Consider the following 23,234-nt stretch of genomic DNA (forward strand, 5'->3'; position numbering starts at 1 on the left):
CAGAGTCTGGAGCCTCCTTCTGATTCTGTGTCTCCCTCTCACTCTCCCCCTCCCCAGCTTGTTCCCTCTCCCTGCCTCTCTCAAAATAATAAACATTAAAAAAAAATTAATTGCGTATGGAAAATGTCTAAGATAGACCATAAGTAAGTCTCAACAAATGTAAAAGGATTAAAGGAATACTACTAACAGTAAAGAGGAATGAATTACTGATGTATGCAACAACTTGGATGAATAATTATGCTGAATGAAAGAAGCTCAACAACAACAACAATTATTTTAAAAAACTGCTAAAATTAAAAAAAAAAAGAAAGAAAGAAGGGGCGCCTGGGTGGCGCAGTCGGTTAAGCGTCCGACTTCAGCCAGGTCACGATCTCGCGGTCTGTGAGTTCGAGCCCCGCATCAGGCTCTGGGCTGACGGCTCGGAGCCTGGAGCCTGTTTCCGATTCTGTGTCTCCCTCTCTCTCTGCCCCTCCCCTGTTCATGCTCTGTCTCTCTCTGTCCCAAAAATAAATAAAAAACGTTGAAAAAAAAATTAAAAAAAAAACTGCTAATACCAAATACAAGGATATGGAACAATCAAACTCTCATACATCACTGGTAGGAATGCAAAATGGTCCACCCACTTTGGAAAACAGTTTGGTAGTTTTTTTTTTAATAAAGTTAAACATGCACTTTACCATACAATCCTATAGTGAAATTCCTAGCTATCTACCCTAGAGAAATGAAGACATATGTCCACACAAAAACTTGTACATAAATGTTTATAACAGCTTTATTTATAATTGTCAAAACTTGGAAACAACCCAAAAGTCCAATTGTACAAACATACAGTTTGTACATGCATAACCCAACTGCACATGGAATATACAATAGAATACTACTCAGCAGTAAAACAGAAGGTACTAGTAATACATGTAGCAACATGGTTGAATCTAAACAGCATCATACTGAGTGCAAGAAGACAGATCCAAAAGACTACATACTGTTTGAGTCTGTTATATGAACATTCTGGAAAAAGGAAAACTAGAGAGATAAATAACAGATTGGTGGTTCCCAGGGACTAGAGTGTAGGGGTGAATGAGTTGACAGTGAAGGAACATGGGGACACTGTTGGGGATCATGGAAATGGTATGTATCTTGATTGTGGTGGTGGTAGTTACACAATCACACAAATTTGTCAGAATTCATAGAACTCTATGTATAAAAAGTGAATTTTACTCTATGTAAATTATATAGCACATCAGACAAGCAAACAAAATATAGAAAACTAAAGAAGATAATGCAACACCACCCTAAGTATTTTCTTTTCACATTAAAAATAAAGCAGAAAATCTTTTACAATCTTAAGATTTGAATTTGGCTAATATGAGAAAATTTTGTTCTGTTATAAAACAGAAGAATTATGAAAACTATCTCAGGTATTCTTATTGTTCTCACAATCTTATGTTATTGAAGACTTATGAGTCCTAATCCAGACACAAAAAAGTAAAGAGTTAATTTAATAGTTATTAGAAAATTACCCAGTTTCTAAATTACCTTGACCTTCTCTGTTTTTTCTCTTTGTATGCTGGCTATTCATTGTCATATAGGAAATATGACCTAGGAATCAGAAAAATGGAATGCTACTTCAAATTTCTGGTTTAAGAAAGAAAGAAGGAAAGAAGTCAGGTAGAAGAAAAGGAGAAAAAGGAGGAAAAGGAGGAAGAGGAGGAGAAAGAGAAAATAAAGAAAGAAAATATAATGGAAGGCCCAACCTCACTCTGTCTTTACTTTGGGAATTAGATATTCATTCATTCATTCTGTCCTATTAGAAGGGAAAAATCAATACTCAATAACTTGTAAGGAAAACTGGCATTGTGGTCTTCTTCAACCCTTTTCAGTATTTCTAAATTTTCAAGACACATAAATAAGCAAGTCATGATTAGTTCTTAAATATTTAATTTCATGTACAAAGAGACTCCTCTACTAAAATAACACTTCTGCACTCCTATTTTTAGTCCTCCAGCTTTCTCTTTGGTGGGTTCGTGCTTAGTGGGCTTTGGAGACAAATCCCAGTTCTTCTCATTGTTAGCCATGTGGCCCTGAGCCACAGCTTTCTCCTGTAATATGGGATGTTAACACCTTTATCTTTAGGGTTGGTGGAGGATTACATTAAGAACATGTATTTTAGGCCTTAGCACCACATCCAGCTTAAGTTCTAAGGTACTTTGGAATAGTCCTTGTCATATAGGTCATGCCGTATTTTGTTTCTCTCCTTCTTAGGCTATTATGGAGGGCAGTGGCCGGATAAGAGCAGAATCTTACCCTGACAGCAGCACTCTGGTTATTGACGTCGCTGAAAGAGATGACTCTGGTGTTTACCACATAAATCTGAAAAATGAAGCTGGGGAAGCACATGCAAGCATCAAGATTAAAGTTGTGGGTAAGTCCTCTGGGTCAACAAACTTCTAGAATCAAGTTTACATGTCCATATCCAGAGTAGACTTTGCCAGCTCTTGGTTCTCTCAACTCTTCTGGGTAGTCAACAAATGAAACACAGATAGCTATGTTTTATAAATCACCATTGTTCTTTTTCTACCTTTCCCATTCCTTTTCTTTCCTGTCCTTCCCTTCCCTTCTCTTCGTGTCTTCTTTTATCTTGCCCAGAGGTCCAATTGCAGGAATGTGTAACTAAAGTTAACTGTTTGGGGTTGCTGGTCATTAGCTCTCCACAGTTGTATTCCTTTCAGTTTCCTTTAAAGTCACTGAAACAATCACTAAACAATTTCCAACATCACAATCATTGTAGAAGAGTAAGATTTGCCTTAGTCCTTAGATGACGACTTAGGTGTATTTTTCCTAAGCTTGAAACCAAGTGAAATGAGTCCAGCAGATTATTGGTGGTCCAAGCTCTCATGATCTCTTCATCTCACTTTATTTCTCCCTTAAGAATCATATTTCAAATGGACCAGAAACTAAGGTCACTTTATCAGACACTGAATTATGTTAATAAGATATGGTAACTTGCCATTTTTGACTTGGATTTTTACCAGTCAACATCTTGATTCTTCCAACTGATTTACAGTTCACTTTGTAGTTCAAAACAAAACACAACACGAAGTCACATCTGATATTTATGCAATAATTTCTTGTTTACTGTTTTCAAGGTAAAGGACAAGTATCTGGAGTTCCATATGGGGCTTGCTCTCTAATGTTGTGACACTGGTTTAAAGGACTTGAATACATATTATATTTATCTTTATTGGGCTCACCTTCCCTTATCCCATATGGAGCATGACTTTTTGCCCAAATTAGTTACTACATGCATTTCGATAAACATGGAAAAGTATTCAGAAAACACACTGCTTCTATGATTATTACCAAAAACTGATTTTCCAATTACCATTTTTCTTGTGCTCTCACTTACTCTTACTTTATTTTACTTTTTCTATCCTATTCTATTCTATTCCATTATTTGTTTGCTACAGACATCCCTGATCCTCCAGTGGCACCAAATGTGACAGATGTGGGAGATGATTGGTGCATCATGAACTGGGAGCCTCCTGTCTATGATGGAGGGTCCCCAATCTTAGGTAACTGCATGTCGGTCAATCTGTGAAACCACCATTGAAGTTGAAGTCCTCTTTATGCTTATTAGTACAGAGCATATTTTAAAATATTGCATGTAGAAGAAAACCTATTCTACTATGACTTTAAATATCCATTCAAATTGAAATATATTTTGGGATTCTTTATAAGTACTTGAGATTAAAATAACTCTGACGAATATCATCTGACTGTTCCCTTTTTTGTTTGACATCTACATTTAATATCTAGTTTTGCAACATCTATAGGTTTAACTTTAAGTTGTTCTAATCAGTAAATATCTAGCTCCATAGAATTATGTCTATGAAAAAAAAATTTTTAGAGATAAATACTTAGAAGAATTTGCTTCCCTGTGGAACAAGAATTTTTTCTATTTGAAACTCACAAAAGTGAGTTTTCCCTCTTCTAACCTACATTGTTTGGACTCCTAGCCAAATCTATTACTCAACTGTAACAATGGTATTTCTATGGTCTATATAGCTGTGATTTATTTTTCTCTCTTATCTTCCTGTACAATTTTAATTTTTTTCTAGTCCTATTACTTTTATCTATATCCTATGATGTTAATGTTTGTAATTCCTATAATTTCTCTCAAACAACTGGTGAAATAAGGTGGCTTAAAAATAGATGCATACCTGACTATTTTACTTAGAGATTTTATGAATTCTAATATCTGACAAAGTTTAATTTTGGAAGCCATGGAAAAACCTTAGTTTCCATTTCGTGTCACCTACAGGATACTTTATTGAGAGGAAAAAGAAACAAAGCTCCAGATGGATGAGGCTAAATTTTGATCTCTGCAAAGAAACAACTTTTGAGCCCAAGAAGATGATTGAAGGTGTAGCTTATGAGGTCCGCATCTTTGCAGTCAATGCTGTTGGTATCTCCAAGCCCAGTATGCCCTCCAAGCCTTTTGTTCCTTTGGGTAAGTCAGGAGATGTGTCTCTGTCATGGAAATCATTGCCCTGACTTGTGACTGCTCACTCCAACTTCTAACAAGGCTTCTTAGAGTCGTGGGTGAGCAGGAGGTTGGAGGTGGTTAGGGGAACCTAAGAAATTGAAAAACAACTTTGGTAGAACTGAATGTCTTCATAGTGTAGACCCTGGAATTTATTACCAGAATTCCGGTGAAAGCTGTATGTGGATCTGGTTGCTGCTTCCCACTGAAAACACAAAGCTGAGCCATTGACACATGACCACTCCCCATTTGTCCTTCTGAAGGTATAACTCAGGACCTATGTGTAAACACTATAACTAAACAGAGACCACTTCTACAAAGCACTCTTGAAAACTAGTCTCTTTGCTTTACCATCACACCTTAAATGTTATCTAATGAACTAACAAAGTCAGCTCAGTAAAGGCAAAGAAATAGAAGATAAGATGTTTTCCTCTTTTATGGTAGTGAAGTACTACTTTTTTTCAATAGAAAGAAGATTCAGTACAGGATTTATACTTTAAAATTAGAGGGTTATGGGAAATTTACTCTGGATCATTAGATCTCAAACTCTGACTTTTTTCAACTTCCTTGGGCCTCCCAGCCTCTCATGCCAACCTCCCAAACTGGAGGGAAAGTGTCGCAGCTTTTCTGAAATTGTCCACGCCTAGCAGATCTTTACCTTCCACGCAGCATATCCTCAAGGAGTCTTCACTGAATTTTATTAAGACATAGGCCTCTCTGTATATTTTTATTTATATCCTAGTTAATTTTTATCACAGCTTGTGCTGTAACACCATAGTTAATCATTTCTTCTGTTTCTTTCTTTTCTTTCTTTCTTTTTTGTTTTTTATCTTTGAAGCTGTAACCAGCCCTCCTACACTTCTGGCCGTTGACTCTGTAACTGACACCACTGTCACAATGAAGTGGAGGCCCCCGGACCAGATTGGTGCAGCAGGTTTAGATGGCTATGTGCTAGAGTATTGCTTTGAAGGAAGTAAGTACAACTCGTAGTTAAAATGAATACCATCATCAATAGGTGAGATACTCCCCCCTTTCTTTTGTTATCATTCTGGGGAACTCTTCTCCTTCCTACCAAAAATGACAACAAGCAAAAGTCTTCCTTCTAAGATGGATAAAAATTTAGCCCTTTTTTGGTACTTGATGCTAACAAATGGAGATCTCAAAAATATACTAGATAGGCGGCCAGATTAGACACCACGATAAGTCTAAGACATAGAAAGAAGGGATTCTGACAAAACTTCAGGGATTTCCACTTCTTGAATTGGTGGAGTTAAATTGCACCAAGAAAAATAAAAGTCTAGTTAGGATGAAGCAAGTTGGACATTCTAAACCCTATACAGAGTAGAGGTCTGCTATCAAAAAAGCTGCCTACTTCTGGGTAATAAAGGGAGACTATATATTTGGCTAGCTGCTGATCATGCCTTAAAGAAGAAGAAGAAGAGGAGGAGGAGGAGGAGGAGGAGGAGGAGGAGAAGGAGAAGGAGAAGGAGAAGGAGAAGAAGAAGAAGAAGAAGAAGAAGAAGAAGAAGAAAAGGAGAAGCAGGAGGAGGAGGAGGAGAAGCAGGAGGAGAAGGAAGAGAATTAAGAACAACTTTCAGTGGCAGCATTAAATCCCAGAGGGTGTAAGCAATAGGTTTGACATGTGACAGGAATTTGTCTCAGTATATAAAAATGTAATCACTGAAATTTAGAAGGAGAAGAGAAACAGTTAAAAAACTTGTTGATAGAAATAATAGACAAAGAGAAAACGACACAAGAAAATATGGGCCAGAGTGTACCTAAAACCAAAAATGATGTGAAATTCACTGAAAGCCTGTTGTGTTTTTGGTATCCTGCTTGTCATGATTTGAAAATGGATGTCTAAAACTGTCCCAGTTTGAACTCAGGCTCCACTCTAGATGAGGTAAGTAAACAACCCACTGGGGAAGCTTGTACATATCACCACAAAATCTTGATAGGCCAAGATTTAGCCTCTGAGAAAGCTCTTTGGACTCCAAACTTTAATGTGGATCTTATCTGAAGGAAAGAGAGACTACAGAGCACATTTGGGAAATGAGGAATGTGACTACAAAGGCACCCTCCCAGGAGGAAAACCTCTGGAGAAGAAACTTCCTATGAGAGAAAACTGCGGCAAAGGAAATCCCAGGCCCCTGGATTGGGGCACCCCTGGAAACCACCATTGGTGCTGGTTGGGAGGGAACAAGAGACGGGGGGGACAAGGCATCCTGGTAGCAGTTCCACTGACATGTGCTCTGCTCACAGAGCACACTGCTTCATTTCTCCAGGGCTTAGAAAGCCACTAACTAAAACTAGTAGGGGCATTATGAGAAAGTTCCCAGGCATCCCAGCATAGGAGGGGGGTAGTGTCACTAATGCAAAAAGGTAAATTCTTGAGCACTTCAGAATATGGTTTATTCCCATTCTATTCCTCTCCCATTTCAAAAACTCATGAGTACTCCACTCTGTTATTTATATCACCCCACCAGCAAAATCTCCCCATCTTACATGTGATGTGGCTGCTGAGCACGAACATTTGTGTTTGTATGAAACAGAGCAAATTCTTTACTCTTTTCTTTCTGCTAGGTTTAAAAAGTAAGAAGATACAGCAAAATGATAGATGCCTGTCATTTTGATGTTACCCACCTTAGATAAAATACAACGAAGTGTATTTTACATAATTTTGTGTGTGATCTGTGTAGATACATATGTATACGGGTATATACATATGTATATGTACACAGTCATTATTATGTATATATTTTGCCACATAACGTTTTGGAATTAGCTTTCTATGGAAGTTCTTTCATAACGTGTATATCTTTCTTCTCGCAGTCTTTTCTTTCTTTATGTGGCTGCCCTATTCTCCATTCTTTTTAATGGCTGTTGTCCTCCAGACTAATTTTCTGTAGTGTTTAATGCTTTTAGATATGTCAGGTTTTATTCTGTAAGAGAATTCTTTCTTTTATAAGATCGTGTGTTGGTTTTGACTCTGCCTTTCTCTTGTTTTTGTTTTTTTTTAATGCCTGCAGCACATTACTCTTCTTTGTTTTCTTCCTTCACTCTAGCTCTTTCTTTTCGTTCTTAAAAATTCTCCTCATGTATCAAACAACTTTCGTATTCCTTCCCCATCCCCTGGACACCGTTTTCTTTCTCTGTTTTCCTCAAAGTGGTTCAAACGTAAAGGTATGGGCTATTTTTGTTCCCCTCTGATCTTGTTTCGTCCTGTCTTCTCTTGAAATTTCTCCTTTACTAGTTCTTCACTATTTCAAGCACGTTTTCTGTCTCCTATTTTCACTTTCTCATCAACTGTCTCTTCACTATGAAAATATCAGCACAGTGACTCCCAACCTGACCATTGGCTTAAAGAGGTATTTCTTTTTCAGTGTCCTTAAGTAATTTTTATCATCCACATGCCCTTGCAGCCACCAGGATATTTTGGCTCCCTGCTCCTTTTCCCAGATACTCCTAGAAGGGATGGGATAAGAGAGAGGAGAAGGTTCCAAGGGGTTCCACTCCCCTGCTCCTCTCCTGATAACAGGTGAAAAGGCATCATCCCAAACCAGTGGGGGTATGCCCACAACCACCCCATGAGCCAGCAACATTCCCTCCAGTCACGTGGAATGCAGGGACCCAGGCATGCTCAATTTGTTTTCTTGACTGCAGAACTTGTTGTTATGGCAACCAGAGGCTGCCTGGGAAGACAGGGCTGGCTTTATCCTGAGTGCCTTCACTCCCAGACTGTGATGATTGAACCCCATAGCAGGAGTTCTGTGTTACCTGGGTTCCTGGGAGGACCCTCCCTGGCTGGGGTCGCAGGGACAGGTGAAAAGATTGTTCCACTGTGTGCTGCTCCCCTATGGAGTCCGAGACCCGCTCCTCCTTTCACTTCAGGGTCTTGCTTTGTTCCTCTCTACCTCTTGTTCCCACAGCTGGAGGTGCCCAGCCTCTTGTCTCCTCTTCTTCTCTGTGGCAGATGCCTCAGGACAAAAACCACAGTCTGAACACAGTAGGCTGTGGATCTCCTGAGGAACTACCCACCCCCCCACCCCAATGTGTTTGGTCTCTTCCGTCACTGCTCTGAAGACAAATATCTTTGCATACTTTGCATACTTTACTAACAGAGAATGCTGACTACTGATACGATATTCTTCTGGTGTGAAAGTGGGTGTCTTTAATTAATTTTAATGACGGATTCTCAAAGGTACATCAGCAAAACAGTCTGATGAAAATGGGGAGGCTGCATATGACCTACCAGGTAAAGTATTCTATGAAAGCTTTCAAACTTTCTTACTATATGATACTGTTTCTGGGAATGTTCCATGACCAAGCATGAAGTACACCTACCACCCACACATGAAAAAGTCCTTAGAGATCAAGGGGGTGGGCAGGCATTGAGCTAATAATGTGGGATCCAAGCCTCCCCCAACCAACCCTGTGGGCATAATGCATGCAAACTTTCAGAAGTTGAAATATTTGCAACCCTTGAATGCTGGGTTCAAATTCTCTTTATGTTATAGATAAAGCTACCAAAACCTTTTAAAAATATCATCATTTTTGATTGAAGTGAAAGAATTATGCCAATACCTTATAAGCCTTGTCTCCAGGGCTGTGTTTCCTGTCTGCCGTGGATATTAGCTTCTTATATTCATAAGTGGAAGCATTATCAGACTCCCTATGCACATATGAGTGCCTCGTAAGAAAAAAACAACCAAGATAAAACAGGGAGATTATATAACTATAAAGGTTTGTGTCTCTCATTCGTAAGAATAGTATTTTCTTGTTCTTCTGAACTTTAACATATGTAGATGGCTAAATGTCATGAGTATGTCAATCCTTATGAAACTGAATTGGAGTAAAACTGCTACAAAATTCTTGGGGACAGGTACTGTGATTCAGGATACTGTAGTATCACCTCAGTATCCTGAATCATAGTGACTGTCCCCAAGAATTCAGGATACTCTAGTATCATAGTATCCTGAACAAGAGGTTTTTCAGAAATAGCAGAATCTGATTATCCTTCTTCCTGTTACTTACATTAGCCATTCTAGGCCATTTTCATTTAAATATGAAAAATGCCTACCCATGTAATGTGAGTCCATACCAAAATAATATTTCCTCCAACTGATTTAATTGTAAGTAAAATACTAGTTTGGAGTCGACCGTACCAGTTAGGATGATTTTTTTTCACTAAACACCATTTCTCCTTCTTGTCCTTTTCTTTTATGAATTTTAGCCGAGGATTGGATAGTTGCAAACACAGATCTGATCGATAAGACCAAGTTCACCATCACAGGTCTGCCTACAGATGCAAAGATCTTTGTTCGTGTGAAGGCTGTGAACGCCGCGGGCGCCAGCGAGCCCAAATACTACTCCCAGCCCATCCTGGTGAAGGAAATCATAGGTAAGTGGCAAGACTTTCAAAACTTTGTCTCCATTTCATGTTGTTTGATTTTGCTTTTTAACCCCTTTCTTTCTCAAAACCTCCTATTTTGCTGTCCCTCCTTTGATGTATTTGTAAATGCCTCCTGGGAGTTAGAAATGAACAAAACAGCTCTTATTTACCAGTGTGGAGGTCAGCTCAGAGTCTGTAACTTGGAATGAGGACCAGCTAGCTAACCTCCCCAGGCTCTGAGCCGGCTCTGGCGGGGCTGCCCGTTCCCATGGAGGGAGCGTGAATGCAGCGGTGCCAACTTCAGCAACGTGGCACCAGTGGGTCTGCAAGGCCAGAGCCGTCTTCATGGTGAGATGAACGCATTATTTGCCCTTTTCAGCGTCTGACCTCCGCCCTGACGGTGCAAAAGCAATGGCAAGTAAAACCACAGGTGCCTCAGCACAGGTCAAGTCAGAGCCACAGAACCAGACTAGTTCTTTCCGTCTTCCTCACCACCTTGCACTCGGAGTTAAAATCAGACGGCCGGCTTTGCCTTGGCATGTTCTTGCTGAAGCATAAAAATTATCCATTTATTAAACCTTGGTCCTCGAGTACACATTTTTCCTACCTCTATGTGGCAGTGAAATGCAAAGTATATATAAAGACCTCACGCTGCGTGCTATAGCACAGTGGTTGTCTGTAGAAAGAGGGCTGGTACAACTGAGCCAGAGGCTGAACTAGTGACTTTTCTCACACAGTTCCATTTTACTTGAAAAAATGGCCACTTGGCAGGCATTTTTAAGAAAACAAATGGAATGAGCCTGTCACTGTGAAGAAAGCAACTTAGAGTTTTTGTTGTCAGCCTTTCAATGAAAAAATGTGAACTTTGAAGCAAAAATTGGAATTTTGGGAAACTCATATCCATCGCCATGGACTTGACAGCCCTCAACACTTAAAAACTTTTCTCATGAAAAAATTTTTTTTCTCATGAAATAGGCGGTGATATTAATAAATGTAGTTTTTATATTGAATAAGGGAATATGTCAACATTTAGAAGATCTACGTAATGTGGTGAAGTGATGTTTTCCATTAAAAATATGCATGGGTAAGATTTACATTAAAAATGTAAGATAGATTAGTGGATTTTAATGTAACAGAGTATGAAAAGTTAATTGAAGTGGCTTCAGATTCCACGCTGCAGCTCACCTTTAAGAAATCACAATTTATCATGTTTTAGTGTAGGATCAAAAAGGAATATCCATAATTGTCTGAAAAGTTTATTAAAATATTTCTCCTGTCTGTGCAAAGCCAGATTTTCTTCATTTAAATGACTTCAGCCAATACAACACATTACAACAGACTGAACACAGAAACAAATAGGAGACTCCAGATATCCTCTATTAAGTCAGACATTAAATAGATTTGCTAAAATATAAAATAATTCCATTAAAATGTCATTTATGTTGTTATCTTTAAATTAACAACTAGATATTTGAAAAGTTCAGTTTTAATTTCTAATATGGTAAATATTGATAAACCCACATAAGCAGAAGCTGAGAAATTGCTTTTTTGGGAAGGGTCCTTGATAATTTTTTTTCTTTTTCTAAATTTTTTTTTTTGACGTTTATTTATTTTTGAGACAGAGAGAGCATGAACAGGGGAGGGTCAGAGAGAGAGAGGGAGACACAGAATCTGAAACAGGCTCCAGGCTCCGAGCTGTCAGCACAGAGCCCGACGCGGGGCTTGAACTCACAGAACCGCGAGATCATGACCTGAGCCGAAGTCAGATGCTCAACCGACTGAGCCACCCAGGCGCCCCGGGTCCTTGATAATTTTTAAGAGTATGTTAGAAAACTGAGACCAAAACATTTGAGAGTTCCTGTTCCAGGGGAAAGAACACTGGACTGGGGGCCTGGATATCTAAGTTCTAGACCATGTCTGCCACAGACAATTGGGAGTGAGTTACAGGATGGATGGATGGATGGATGGATGGATGGATGGATGGATGGATGCAAGAAAGCATGAAGAGTGGGGCGCCTGGATGGCTCAGTTGGTTAAGCGTCTGACTTTGGCTCAGGTCACAATTTCATGGTTCATGAGTTCAAGCCCCGTATCGGGCTCTGTGCTGACAGCTCAGAGCCTGGAGTCTGCTTTGGATTTCATGTCTCCCTCTCTCTGCCCTTCTCTCACTCATACTCTGTCTCTCTGTCCATCTCTTAAAAATAAATAAACATTAAAAATTTTTTCTAAAAATAAGCATGAAGAGTATACATTTTCTTAGTAGATTCAGAAGCCAATCTTTTTAAGTTGAATCCTGTTTCCATCATTTATTAGCTAGTGACCTCAGATAAGAGACTTGATCTTCCTGAGCCTTAATTTGTTCATCTGCAAAATGGAGATAATAATAGTATTTGACAAGAGTGCCTGGGTGGCTTGGTCAGTTAAGTGTCTGAGTTTGGCTCAGATAACAATCTCACAGTTCATGAATTCGAGCCCCATGTCAGGCTCTGGAGCCTGCTTTGGATTCTGTGTTGTCCTCTCTCTCTCTGCTCCTCCCCTGCTCACACTCTGTCTCTGTCTCAAAAATAAATAAACTTTGAAAAAAAATTTTTAATAATAGTACTTGACACATCAAGAGTCTATCAGAATTAAATATATTGATCCATGTTGCTGCTTTACAGAGTGTTTGCCACATAATAAGCTCTCAATATGTGTTAGCTTTTATTATGATGATGGTTTAGTTTACTACAGAATCTGGCTGAGTCTCCTTTTCCTTATATGTAAAGTTAGGGAGTTACACGATCTCCAAATTCTCTTCCAATCCCAACAATCAGTAATCATCATCATCATCATCATCTCCTCAAGTTTATTGAACACCTACTGTTCTCAACCATTAATCCTCACAACAATTGTACAAATTAGGTGCTTTAATCATCCTGATTTTATGGAACAGGTGTCTGAAACCAGAACTACCATGTATCAGATCCAGGACTCAAACTCAGATCTCTAACTCAGAAGTTCATGCTTCTAAGTAGAGCATAGGACTCAAGCCTGACTCCAGGTTCTTTTTTTTTTTTTTTTTTTTTTTTTTTTGAGAGAGAGAGGACACAAGTGAGCAAGAGGCAGAGAGAGAGAGAGAGAGAGAGAGAATGAATGAATCCCATGAGGGGCAGAGAGAAAGAGAGAGAGAGAAGCATGACTCACCCAAAGCGGGGTTCATGTTCACCTGAAGTGGGGCTTGAGTTCACCTGAAGTAAGGCTCGAGCTCACCCATTGCAGGACTCAAACTCTCGAACTGTGAGATCATGACCTGAGCCAAAATCAAGAGTCAGATTCTTAATCGACTGAGCCACCCACCCAGGTGTCCCAAGGCTAACTCCAGGTTCTAATCCTGGCTGTGTCACCAAGGGCACATTACTCAACCTCCTATCCTCCTGTTTCTTTATCATAAAGTAAAATAGTACCTATCCTACAAGGTGGCCTTGAGGTTTAAATTAGTCCCTTCATCAAAAGTGTTTAGTCCAGTGTCTGCCACATACTAAGCCCTCAAGTGCTGACACCTGTCTCATCCCTGTGAACCTATGAGCCTTTGACTTCCTGCTTCTGATGGGTTTGCAACAACATGCTCTAGTATCTTTATGGTGTTTAATTAATGAACATTAATACATAGTGGGCTAGGGCCACCTATTATGTACCTCGTAGCCACATGGGGAGAAAGTTACTATCCAATTCCAACAGAATTACCTAAATAACAAGTGCTAGGTACTAAAATTTTGTTTTGTTTTTTTCTGATGAGAAAAGGTGGGCACTCCTATCAGCTAATGTGGTGCCTATGGATCTTTTGTGGAATGTTCATTGCAGAATGCATTTGCTGTCAGAAACTGAAAAATATATATAAAATCCTAAGAGAAAACTTGGTGTCTTTCTATAAAGTTGTTTTAGACTTATAATGACTGTAAAAATAGGAGGTTGCTATAAAATCAAGGATGTCAAGGATAAGTTCTGTTGAGTCAGACTGTGAAAATATCTCTGCTTGAAGAAAGCATTTAGAACTAAAATTACCATACATAATCTTTTAATGGCACATCTAAGATTTTACTGTTGAGACATCAGCACAAGAATATCCCAGTGACTCTCATGCTAGCATGCTTATGTAAGCCTATTTCCAGTGTACTCTACTGATCACAAAATTATGCTGTTCTGCCCTCACTCAGAGCCTCCGAAGATTCGCATCCCAAGGCACCTGAAGCAAACCTATATCCGCAGAGTTGGAGAAGCTGTCAATCTGGTTATACCTTTCCAGGTAATAATTCAGGGGCACTTATTTTCTCTTTCCAGTGCTGGGGTGTTTAAGAAGCAGAGACAGGTACTCTAGCACTTAAATTCATCATGACCCAGGACTTCCTCAGAGGGAAAGTAGATAAATAATGCAAGAGATCTGGGGAGTGATTAAACAATCTCGTGCTTGTTGAGAAATCTATCAAACTGATAGATTTTCATTCTGCATGAGATAAATGACACCTAGCTTGGACTGGTCTGAAGACAGGGACTACAGTGGGGCAGAGAGGAAACACCAAGGAGATAGCAAAACAAGAAATGCTTGAAGATTCTTTCTGGTCCTATATATCCGTAAAACTAGTCTTCATTTTAAGTGAAGCTCTCGGAGTAATATTCAGGAAAACATCATGTGCTTACTTCCCATGATTACCCGAAACCAAAGGAAGAGGGATAACTGAATGTTGAAATCTTGATGCCACTAACTGAAAGATGCAAACACTGTTAAATCATGGCTCCAGCAAAAGATTCTATTGTTTACAAGATTGACCAAGCCTCACCTATAATAATCAGTTTTGGTCTCATAAACACACACACACACACACACACACACACACACACACACACTGTACCACCACCCCATTACTTGTCTGACTCCTTTTAGACCCCTAGACAGCACTATTCAATGGAACTTTCTGTGATGGTGGAAATATTTCACAGGTTCAATGTCTAATATGGTAGCCACGAGCCAAATGTGGCCATTGAACACTTGAAATGTGAAACTTGGAACCAGTGCAACTGGGAAGATTAATTTTTAGTTTTCCTTAATTTTAATTTGCTTTAGTTTAAACAGCCTTGTAGTTGTTACATCAGACAGCAAGACTTTAGAATTAGAATTTAGGTCTCTGCACACATTTGAACACACACACAGCTCATTCAGACCCGGGCTCCCATGACAAGCAAGCTAAAAGACAGCCAATTCCAGCACCAGCACCTGGGGCCTGCAGCTCGAAGAAGTGATTACCTTCTACATAAAGTGTGCGAAATCAAAACGAAAGCCAAGGAGGACATGAGTATAAACAGGGCAGGGGAGGAAGGAGGTGGCTTGACAAGGTTCCTCCCACTTCTCTCCCCACACAGCCTCAAATAAAACCAGGAGTTGGCACTAGGCAGGCACGTGGGCTGGAGTGGGGCTGCTGAATCTGGGCTGCAAAATCTCCAGTTTTTGTACCATGTCTACTGCTAATGCTAATCCCAATTCCCACATCTTGGGAGTCTGTGTGTCTAACTTCTGACTGGGTCTGGGGGGAGGAAAGACCATGAGAACAGGGACCTCACAGGTATGGCATCCCAGAGGCTGCTCAGCCGCCAGGAAGGGGCAATGAGACCATTGTGTCATGTTCATCTATTTGCGGAACCTCAAGAGTTCTCATGAACATCTCGTTTGATCCTAAGAAATACCTTGTGAGGCAAGAAGGGCAGATTTCCTTACCACCACTTGACAGGAGAAGAAACTGATGTTCAGAGAAGTTAGGTGACTTGCCCAAGGTCACACAAGTAAATGGCACTTTCAAGAGCAGAGTCCATGTCTGTGGACACTTCCTCCAGTGCCTTTTTTTTTTTTCCCACTGCATATATTATCGGAAAACTCTGGTTTTTGTTTCCCCAGTAGTGAAAGCAAATTGTACATTTACAGAAGTGAAACCTGGAACTGTTTTTCCTTATCTTTAACAGTATTGTTCTCCACTTCCCACATGTAAGTCTAAGCACCCCGACCATTCTTCAAGCTCTGTAGGCAGGGGTTTGATGTGGGTCTCTCACATTTTTTATCATAACGTATCAACAAGCCATGTTAGGAGCCCAAAGGAAGGCTATGCCTTACCTGACTGAATTAATCTTCGGCTCCTGTCTGCAGGGTGAGCCTGGGTCTTTGGAAATCCTAGGAAGTTCCTTTGTAATATGATCCAAAACATGTATTCTTGAATTAGATTATAATCCCCCAAAACTTGCTGTTAAAGCATAGTTTCGGCAGCTAGAAAGAGCAGAGAGAGAATTGTAGACAAGTCTGAAATGAGTGGTACGATGCTGTGGAAATAATATCATGTACATTTAGATAATAATAAAGCACATATGTAGTGTGCAGAAGCTTTAGGAACTTCAGTCTTGGGGCACCTGGGTGGCTCAGTCAGTTAAGCGTCCAACTTGGGCTCAGGTCATGATCTCACAGGTCGTGAGTTCAAGCCCCGCATCAGGCTCTGTGCTGACAGCTCAGAGCCTGGAGGCTGCTTCAGATTCTGTGTCTCCCTTTCTCTGCACCTCCCTTGCTTGTGCTTTCTCTCTGTCAAAAACAAATAAACATTAAAAAAGAAATTGGAAAAAAATAATACTAAAAGAACTTCAGTCTTTATGACTATTCTGTGAGATAGGTACTGTCATTGTTCTCATTTTATAGTTTGGGAAATTGAGGCAGAGAGAGTTTAAATAACTTGCCCAAGGTCACACAGCTATTAAGAGGTAGAGTCAGCATCCAAATACAGATTCCAGGGCCCATGTTCTTAACCATTATGCTCTGTTATACAGGCTTTGGAGCTAGAGAGACCTGGCGGTAAGACCTGGTTCCAGCACTTTAGTCACAAGGCCTTAGGCAAGTCACTTAATTCCTTTATCCAAAAAGTGAGGATAATGACATTTATTATCTTGATGGGAAGATGAAAGGAAATAGTAAACCTCATGTACCTAATGTAGTGCCTTGCACACAGAATGCAACCAACAGGCAATGCGAGTATTACTGTTTCTGCCATAGTCGCTGACCACCAGGCTGTCTCCAACCTTGCTGAAAATGGGATCAGCAACTGTCATTTTTTGTAACACTGAAAAAAAAATCTTGAAACCATCTGTTTTCCCTCCCCCTCTACTTTTTCCTGTCTTTCTCTTTAGGGAAAACCAAGACCAGAATTAACTTGGAAGAAAGATGGTGCAGAAATTGATAAGAATCAAATAAACATTCGCAACTCTGAGACTGATACAATCATATTTATCAGAAAAGCAGAAAGGAGCCACTCTGGGAAATATGATCTGCAAGTCAAAGTGGAAAAATTTGTGGAAACGGCTTCAATCGATATCCAGATCGTTGGTAGGTTTGGAAGAATGTTCTATCAAAGCAATATTTGTACTAATTGTCCTTGTCATTAAGGCAAGAGTAAGAATTTGTGTTAGAGTGGCTTTCCATAAAATTCTTTTTTTAGAATTAAAATTACATTGGTAAAATTTGTATTTCAAAATACCTTTTTTCTTACTAGAAAAACTAATCATGGAGACTTAGGGCATATATGTTAAAGAAAATTAATATATGTACTTTTTAGTGCAAACCATCTGTACCGCTTCATAATCCAGTTCTCTCTTATTCTGTTTCTCAACTCCTTGATGATGAAACTATTTCCTGTTTTGAATTCTGGCATAAAAAACAAAGCAGATTCTAAACATAGTTTAACATGTTTCATACCACACCTAAATTTTTCAACTAATACAGTTTTAATGGAGAGGGAAAGTTTTTTTAAATGTAAGGAAGATGTACCTAAATAGTTAAACACCTAATTGGTTATTCCTACAGGGCTAGATACTCACTCTCCTGTCCAAATAAATGAATAAATAAGTGTAGGTCTTACTTCTGTCCAGAGTTAGGGTAATAGAGGGAGGATCTCTCACAGATAGGCCCCTCTCACTTGAACTGTTCTGTAATTTTTGCAATGCGAAGAAATGCATTTAAGAGCATAGCTACAGAAGCCTTGTTTCCAGTCCAGTCATTTTTATTATTATATTTCAGCAAATTTGCTGAAACTAGGAGTTTTCTCACTAAAGGAGAAACTTCCTGTTGGCTGAAATTTCACGCCCTTTAAGCTAAGTACTGTCTTCCTACTGGCTAACCGTTCTTGATTTCTGTTAAGTTGAGGGGAGTGCTGAGGCTACCCTGTGCCCTTGGATCTGGCTGGGCTCCATTCTAATGGGAACCCCCATGGAAGCCCCCACTCTAATGGGAGCCTCCAGGTCTGGAAGAGCACCTTCCCTCTGAAACACACAGAAGGGCTTCTCTTTTCCACTTTGCCATGTAGTTACTTTAACAGGTAGTTCTAAGCGCCCAGGACATTGCTTGCACACTCAAAGTGTTCAATAAATAATGATTATTATTCTAGTTATTTTATTTGTTCCAAATTTAACATTGGCAGAGAGATAAAATAAGTTTTCTTCATGCATGTTAAAGGCGCCTTTTGGGTACAGCAGAGGAACCCACTCACAGGCTGTGGCCTCCGTGCCTCGCACCAAAAACCAGAGCTGCTTGGCCCAGATGGGCTCTAAGATTTGGAGCCCAGGGTCAGCTTACATTTCCCATTAGGCAGTGTAGCCTTGTGATTCATTGCCAGTAGTCTGCTCTTGGAGTGAACGTTGATGAGGTTTGAAATTTCATTTAAATTTTCCTTTCAAAATCCTTGTCTTTACATGAAGATAAAAGTCAAGAGTTTCCAGATGAGCTTAGCTGGAGTGCATTCCACTCTCCTAAAGTTTAAGAATGGTGAAAGAAATGTGGGTAGAAATGCAGGGAAGGAAGGGCATTTTAAAATATCTTCCTACAATGAAGTACAGCAGTCCTGTTTATTGATGGAGACAGGTTCCCAGACGTCTGAAACTGTGAGTAGTACCAAACCCTATATATGCTGTTTTGTCCTATACGTACGTACCTATGATAAAATTCAATTTATAAATTAGGCACAGTAAGAGATTAACAAAAGTAACTAACAATAAAACAGAACAAGTACAACCATGTACCGTAATAAAAGTTAATCTCTCTCACAAAATATCTCACTGTACTGTACTCACCCTTCTTCTGATGATGTGAGATGATAAAATGCCTACATGGTGACATGAAGTAAGGTGAATGATGCAGGCGTTGTGACGTAGCATTAGGTTACCACTGACTTTCTGACACTATATCAGAAGGAGGAGCATCTGCTTCCGGATCTTGGTTGCCTGGGGTAATGGAAACCTCTGAAAGCAAAACAGCCATTAAGGTGGGGGACCACTGCATATGTTGGGAGGGAAAATGACCTCATAATGATGTCATGAATTCGTCCTCTAGACCGTCCAGGTCCACCTCAGCTGGTGAAGATTGAGGATGTCTGGGGAGAGAATGTTGCTCTATCATGGATACCACCAAAGGATGATGGAAATGCAGCCATCACAGGGTACACAATCCAGAAAGCTGATAAGAAGAGCATGGTAAGGTCTAGCCATCTCTGGTTCAGCAGCAGCAAAATCGCATTTCATCAAAAGTAAAGGGGGGCCGGGCATGAGGTCCTCTTAAGGACATGAATATTTACTTTGCTTGGTTACCATGAGGCTAAAACAGTATAAAGCAGCTGACATAGTGCTCAATGGAATTCAATAAATTCATTTGTTCAACAAATATTTAGTCACTCTGGATTCTGACTCAGATTTATATCCATGCAACTCTTTCTCCTTGTAAAATGAATGTTGGATAACATGTATAGAAAGAGACCAGTTAGAAAAGAAAGATTCTGAAGACAACAGCATGTGCAAAGCTCCTGAAGAGGGAAGGAGCTTATTAGTGTGTTCAAGAGGCAACCTAGTTGGAGTACGATTTATTATTACCTGTATTTAATAGTTGAGGAAACCGAGGCTCAGAAAGGATAAATGACTTGCTCGAGATCACCATTTTAAATGTTAAAGTCTAGGTGCTCCTGCATCAGAATCCATCCTCTACACTGTACTACTGCCCTACCTGTATGTGAATGAATGAATAAATGAATATTTGGGCACACAATGGCATCGAGCCCCTCTTCCTTCTCATAGGAAGAGTGAAATATCATACTTAATGATATTGACAGGAAGTCTTCAGGCATTTACACTAGTAGATGTCAGTAAGAACTTGTCTTCTTGGATAGCCAGTCAAGTCCAGGTGAACCTGGACGGACTTTCTCACTGTTGACTGAGTTCTAACTGGTGACAGAGACTGATCCCCAACCTCTGCACCCCTGTGTTTCTGTCTGTCCAGTGTAACTCCCAGGAGATACCACACCATTGTCTCATTGTGGCTACAGATGCTACTCTTCACTTAAATTCCTGTTGTCATTCATAACTTCATAGACATTTTTTTCATTATGTGTGCCAACACATTAATTTATTCTTCATTCACTATATGTTGAGCACTGTTCTAGCTACTGGATCGGGGGGGGGGGGGGGGAAGGAGCACTCACAATCTAGGCAAGAAGAAAAACATCATAAAACCAAATGACAAAGCAATACAATAAATGCTGGAATAAATTTTGGAATAAAGTGCTCTGGGAATAAAGGAAGTCATAACTACATTTGCCTGGTGTCCTAAAAATATTCAAAATATGGACCACCCGGGTGGCTCAGTCAGTTAAGTGTCCAATACCTGATCTCATCTCAGGTCTTGATCTCAAGGATGTGAGTTCAAGCCACTTTGTGTTGGGCTCTTACTCTGGGCATGGAGCCTACTTAAAAAATATATATCTAAAATACTGAGATAATGATGGCCCCTAAAAATTCTAAGAAAAATCCTTTTCCTTTATGCACTTTTTATCAGAAAATGTATTTTCTTGGGGCACCTGAAAGCATGTGGCTCAGCTGGTTAAGCGTCCAACTCTTGATTTCAGCTCAGGTCATGATCTCATGATTCATGGGTTCAACCCCAAGTCCGGCTCTGACAGGGCAGAACCTGCTGGTGATTCTCTCTCTCTCTCTCTCTCTCTCTCTCTCTTTCTGCCCTTCCCCCATGCTCTCTCTCTCTCTCTTTCTCTTTCTCTTTCTCTCTCTCAATATAAATAAAAATAAAATTTAAAAACACCTAAAAAATGTGTTTTCTCAATTAGTGGTACTAAACATCTGTGGTTCTCTACTGGTTGCAAGATAAACTTTGAGACCACTCTATTTCTTGGTATGGTGAGGAAAAATTGAAAAGAAAATTACTTGTTTTAGCTTCTCATTCATTCATTCATTCATTCATTCGGGTAGTCAATAAACATTTATTTTGTGCATAGTACCTACTATGTGCCAGGTATTATAATAGGCACTGGAGATACAGGGGTAAGAAGAAAAGTTGTGTTTTCTTCTCATCGTGCTGTGTCCATTTCAGTGGAGGAGGTAGACAGGAAACAAGTAAAACAGTAAATATATAATGTAATTTAAGGTAGCAAGTGCTGCAAAGAAAACTTAGCCAGGTTAAGGTGAGAGAGTATAACCAGCACAGAATGGTGGGAGGGTGAACAGTCAGGGAAGAGGTTTAATATCTGAGCAAAGACCCAGAAGAACCTACTTTAATATTAGGCAAACTTATTGGGTGATATTAATTTTTCTCTAGTGATTTAGCATCATCTCTTCTTCAGAATAGATGTTTGCACAAAAATCCTTTTTTAATGTTTTTTTTTCAAATTTATTCTTGAGAGAAAGAGAGAGCAGGGGAGTGGCAGAGAGAGAGGGGGCCAGAGAATCCAAAGTGGGCTCTGCACTGACAGCAGACAGCCTGATTTAGGGCTCGAACTCACAAACCACAAGATCGTGACCTGAGCCAAAGTTGGACGCTTAACTGACTGAGCCGCCCCTGTTTACACTAAAATTCTAAAATCAGATGTTGTTATACAAAAGATAGGTGACAGACACTGTACGCTTAGGAAGAAAATATAAAGGTAGGAGTTGACATCTAGGGTATATGAATCTAATGTGTAAATGAAGATTAAACTATAGGGGTGCCTAGGTGGCTCATTCGGTTAAACATCTGACTCTTGCTTTCAGCTCAGGTCATGATCTCATGGTTCGTGAGTTCAAGGTCCCTCATCAGGCTCTGTGCCTATAGTGTGGAACCTGCTTGGGATTCTCTGTCTCCCTCTCTCGCTGCCCTTCCCTGACTGACGCTCTCTCTCTCTCTCTCAAAAAAAAATAAAGATTAAAAAAAATATTAAATTATACATAATCAAGTATAAGTATATTATAAAATGTTAAACAAATTAAATGTACGTTGTTAGTACTCTCAATATAAAAATCAGTGCTATTTTTCTCATAGTTAATAAAACATCCCCACTATTTTTTCTAATCAACAGTTGGAACAGTTGTGTGTTTTTATTTTTTTAAAATTTTTTTTTTTCAACATTTATTTATTTTTGGGACAGAGAGAGACAGAGCATGAACGGGGGAGGGGCAGAGAGAGAGGGAGACACAGAATCGGAAACAGGCTCCAGGCTCTGAGCCATCAGCCCAGAGCCCGACGCGGGGCTCGAACTCACGGGCCGCGAGATCGTGACCTGGCTGAAGTCGGACGCTTAACCGACTGCGCCACCCAGGCGCCCCAGTTGTGTGTTTTTAGATGATTTTTCTCAAAAAAAAATTTTTTTTTCCTTTAGGAATGGTTCACTGTCATTGAGCATTATCACCGAACCAATGCTACCATTACTGAACTGGTCATAGGAAATGAATATTATTTCCGGGTCTTTGCTGAGAACATGTGTGGCCTCAGTGAGGATGCAACAATGACTAAGGAGAGTGCTGTGATCGCCAAGGATGGTGAGTTAGTGGTGGACTCATATAAGGAGGTTCTGGACTCAATTCCAGTATGTGGGGGTGTGAGGGGTTTCCTTTTGTTTTTGTTTTGTTTTGTTTTGTTTTGTTTTGTTTTATAGAGGCTTCCCTACCACGATTAAATCCAATCTCCAGCCCCTCTCCCATCCCTGGAGGTCTGGGGATGGGACTGAAAGTTTGAAACCACTAATCACAGCTGGCAACAAGTCCCCATCCTTCAGTCCAAAGGTCACCTCATTAATTTAACAAAAGACCCTTTTATAACTTTCCTCCCTTAGGAAATTTCAAGGGTTTTAGGAGCTCTGTGACAGAAATGGGGCCAGAAGACCAAATATTTACGGTGAAGTCTTGGATTGCGAGTGTTCCGCAAGACACGAACATTTCTAATGTATTTTTATGAGATAAACGAGTTGTCTTGCAGTGCTAGTAGTATGTGAT

The 23,234-nt window shown here is 39.8% G+C and overlaps 1 protein-coding gene across 1 annotated transcript in view; it reads left to right on the forward strand.

The window, feature by feature from the left end:
- MYBPC1 (myosin binding protein C1) overlaps positions 1 to 23,234 on the forward strand; it is an 80,708-nt gene that overhangs the window by 49,731 nt on the left and 7,743 nt on the right. Inside the window, exons 17-25 of the mRNA XM_047867344.1 lie at positions 2,263 to 2,422; positions 3,468 to 3,572; positions 4,322 to 4,510; positions 5,382 to 5,516; positions 9,777 to 9,944; positions 14,129 to 14,217; positions 17,127 to 17,322; positions 19,321 to 19,460; positions 22,622 to 22,781. Coding sequence (XP_047723300.1) covers positions 2,263 to 2,422; positions 3,468 to 3,572; positions 4,322 to 4,510; positions 5,382 to 5,516; positions 9,777 to 9,944; positions 14,129 to 14,217; positions 17,127 to 17,322; positions 19,321 to 19,460; positions 22,622 to 22,781 — 1,342 coding nt within the window. The remainder of the gene's footprint in view (positions 1 to 2,262; positions 2,423 to 3,467; positions 3,573 to 4,321; positions 4,511 to 5,381; positions 5,517 to 9,776; positions 9,945 to 14,128; positions 14,218 to 17,126; positions 17,323 to 19,320; positions 19,461 to 22,621; positions 22,782 to 23,234) is intronic.

The sequence above is a fragment of the Prionailurus viverrinus genome, chromosome B4, assembly GCF_022837055.1.
Source record: "Prionailurus viverrinus isolate Anna chromosome B4, UM_Priviv_1.0, whole genome shotgun sequence".
Classification (NCBI taxonomy): domain Eukaryota; kingdom Metazoa; phylum Chordata; class Mammalia; order Carnivora; family Felidae; genus Prionailurus; species Prionailurus viverrinus.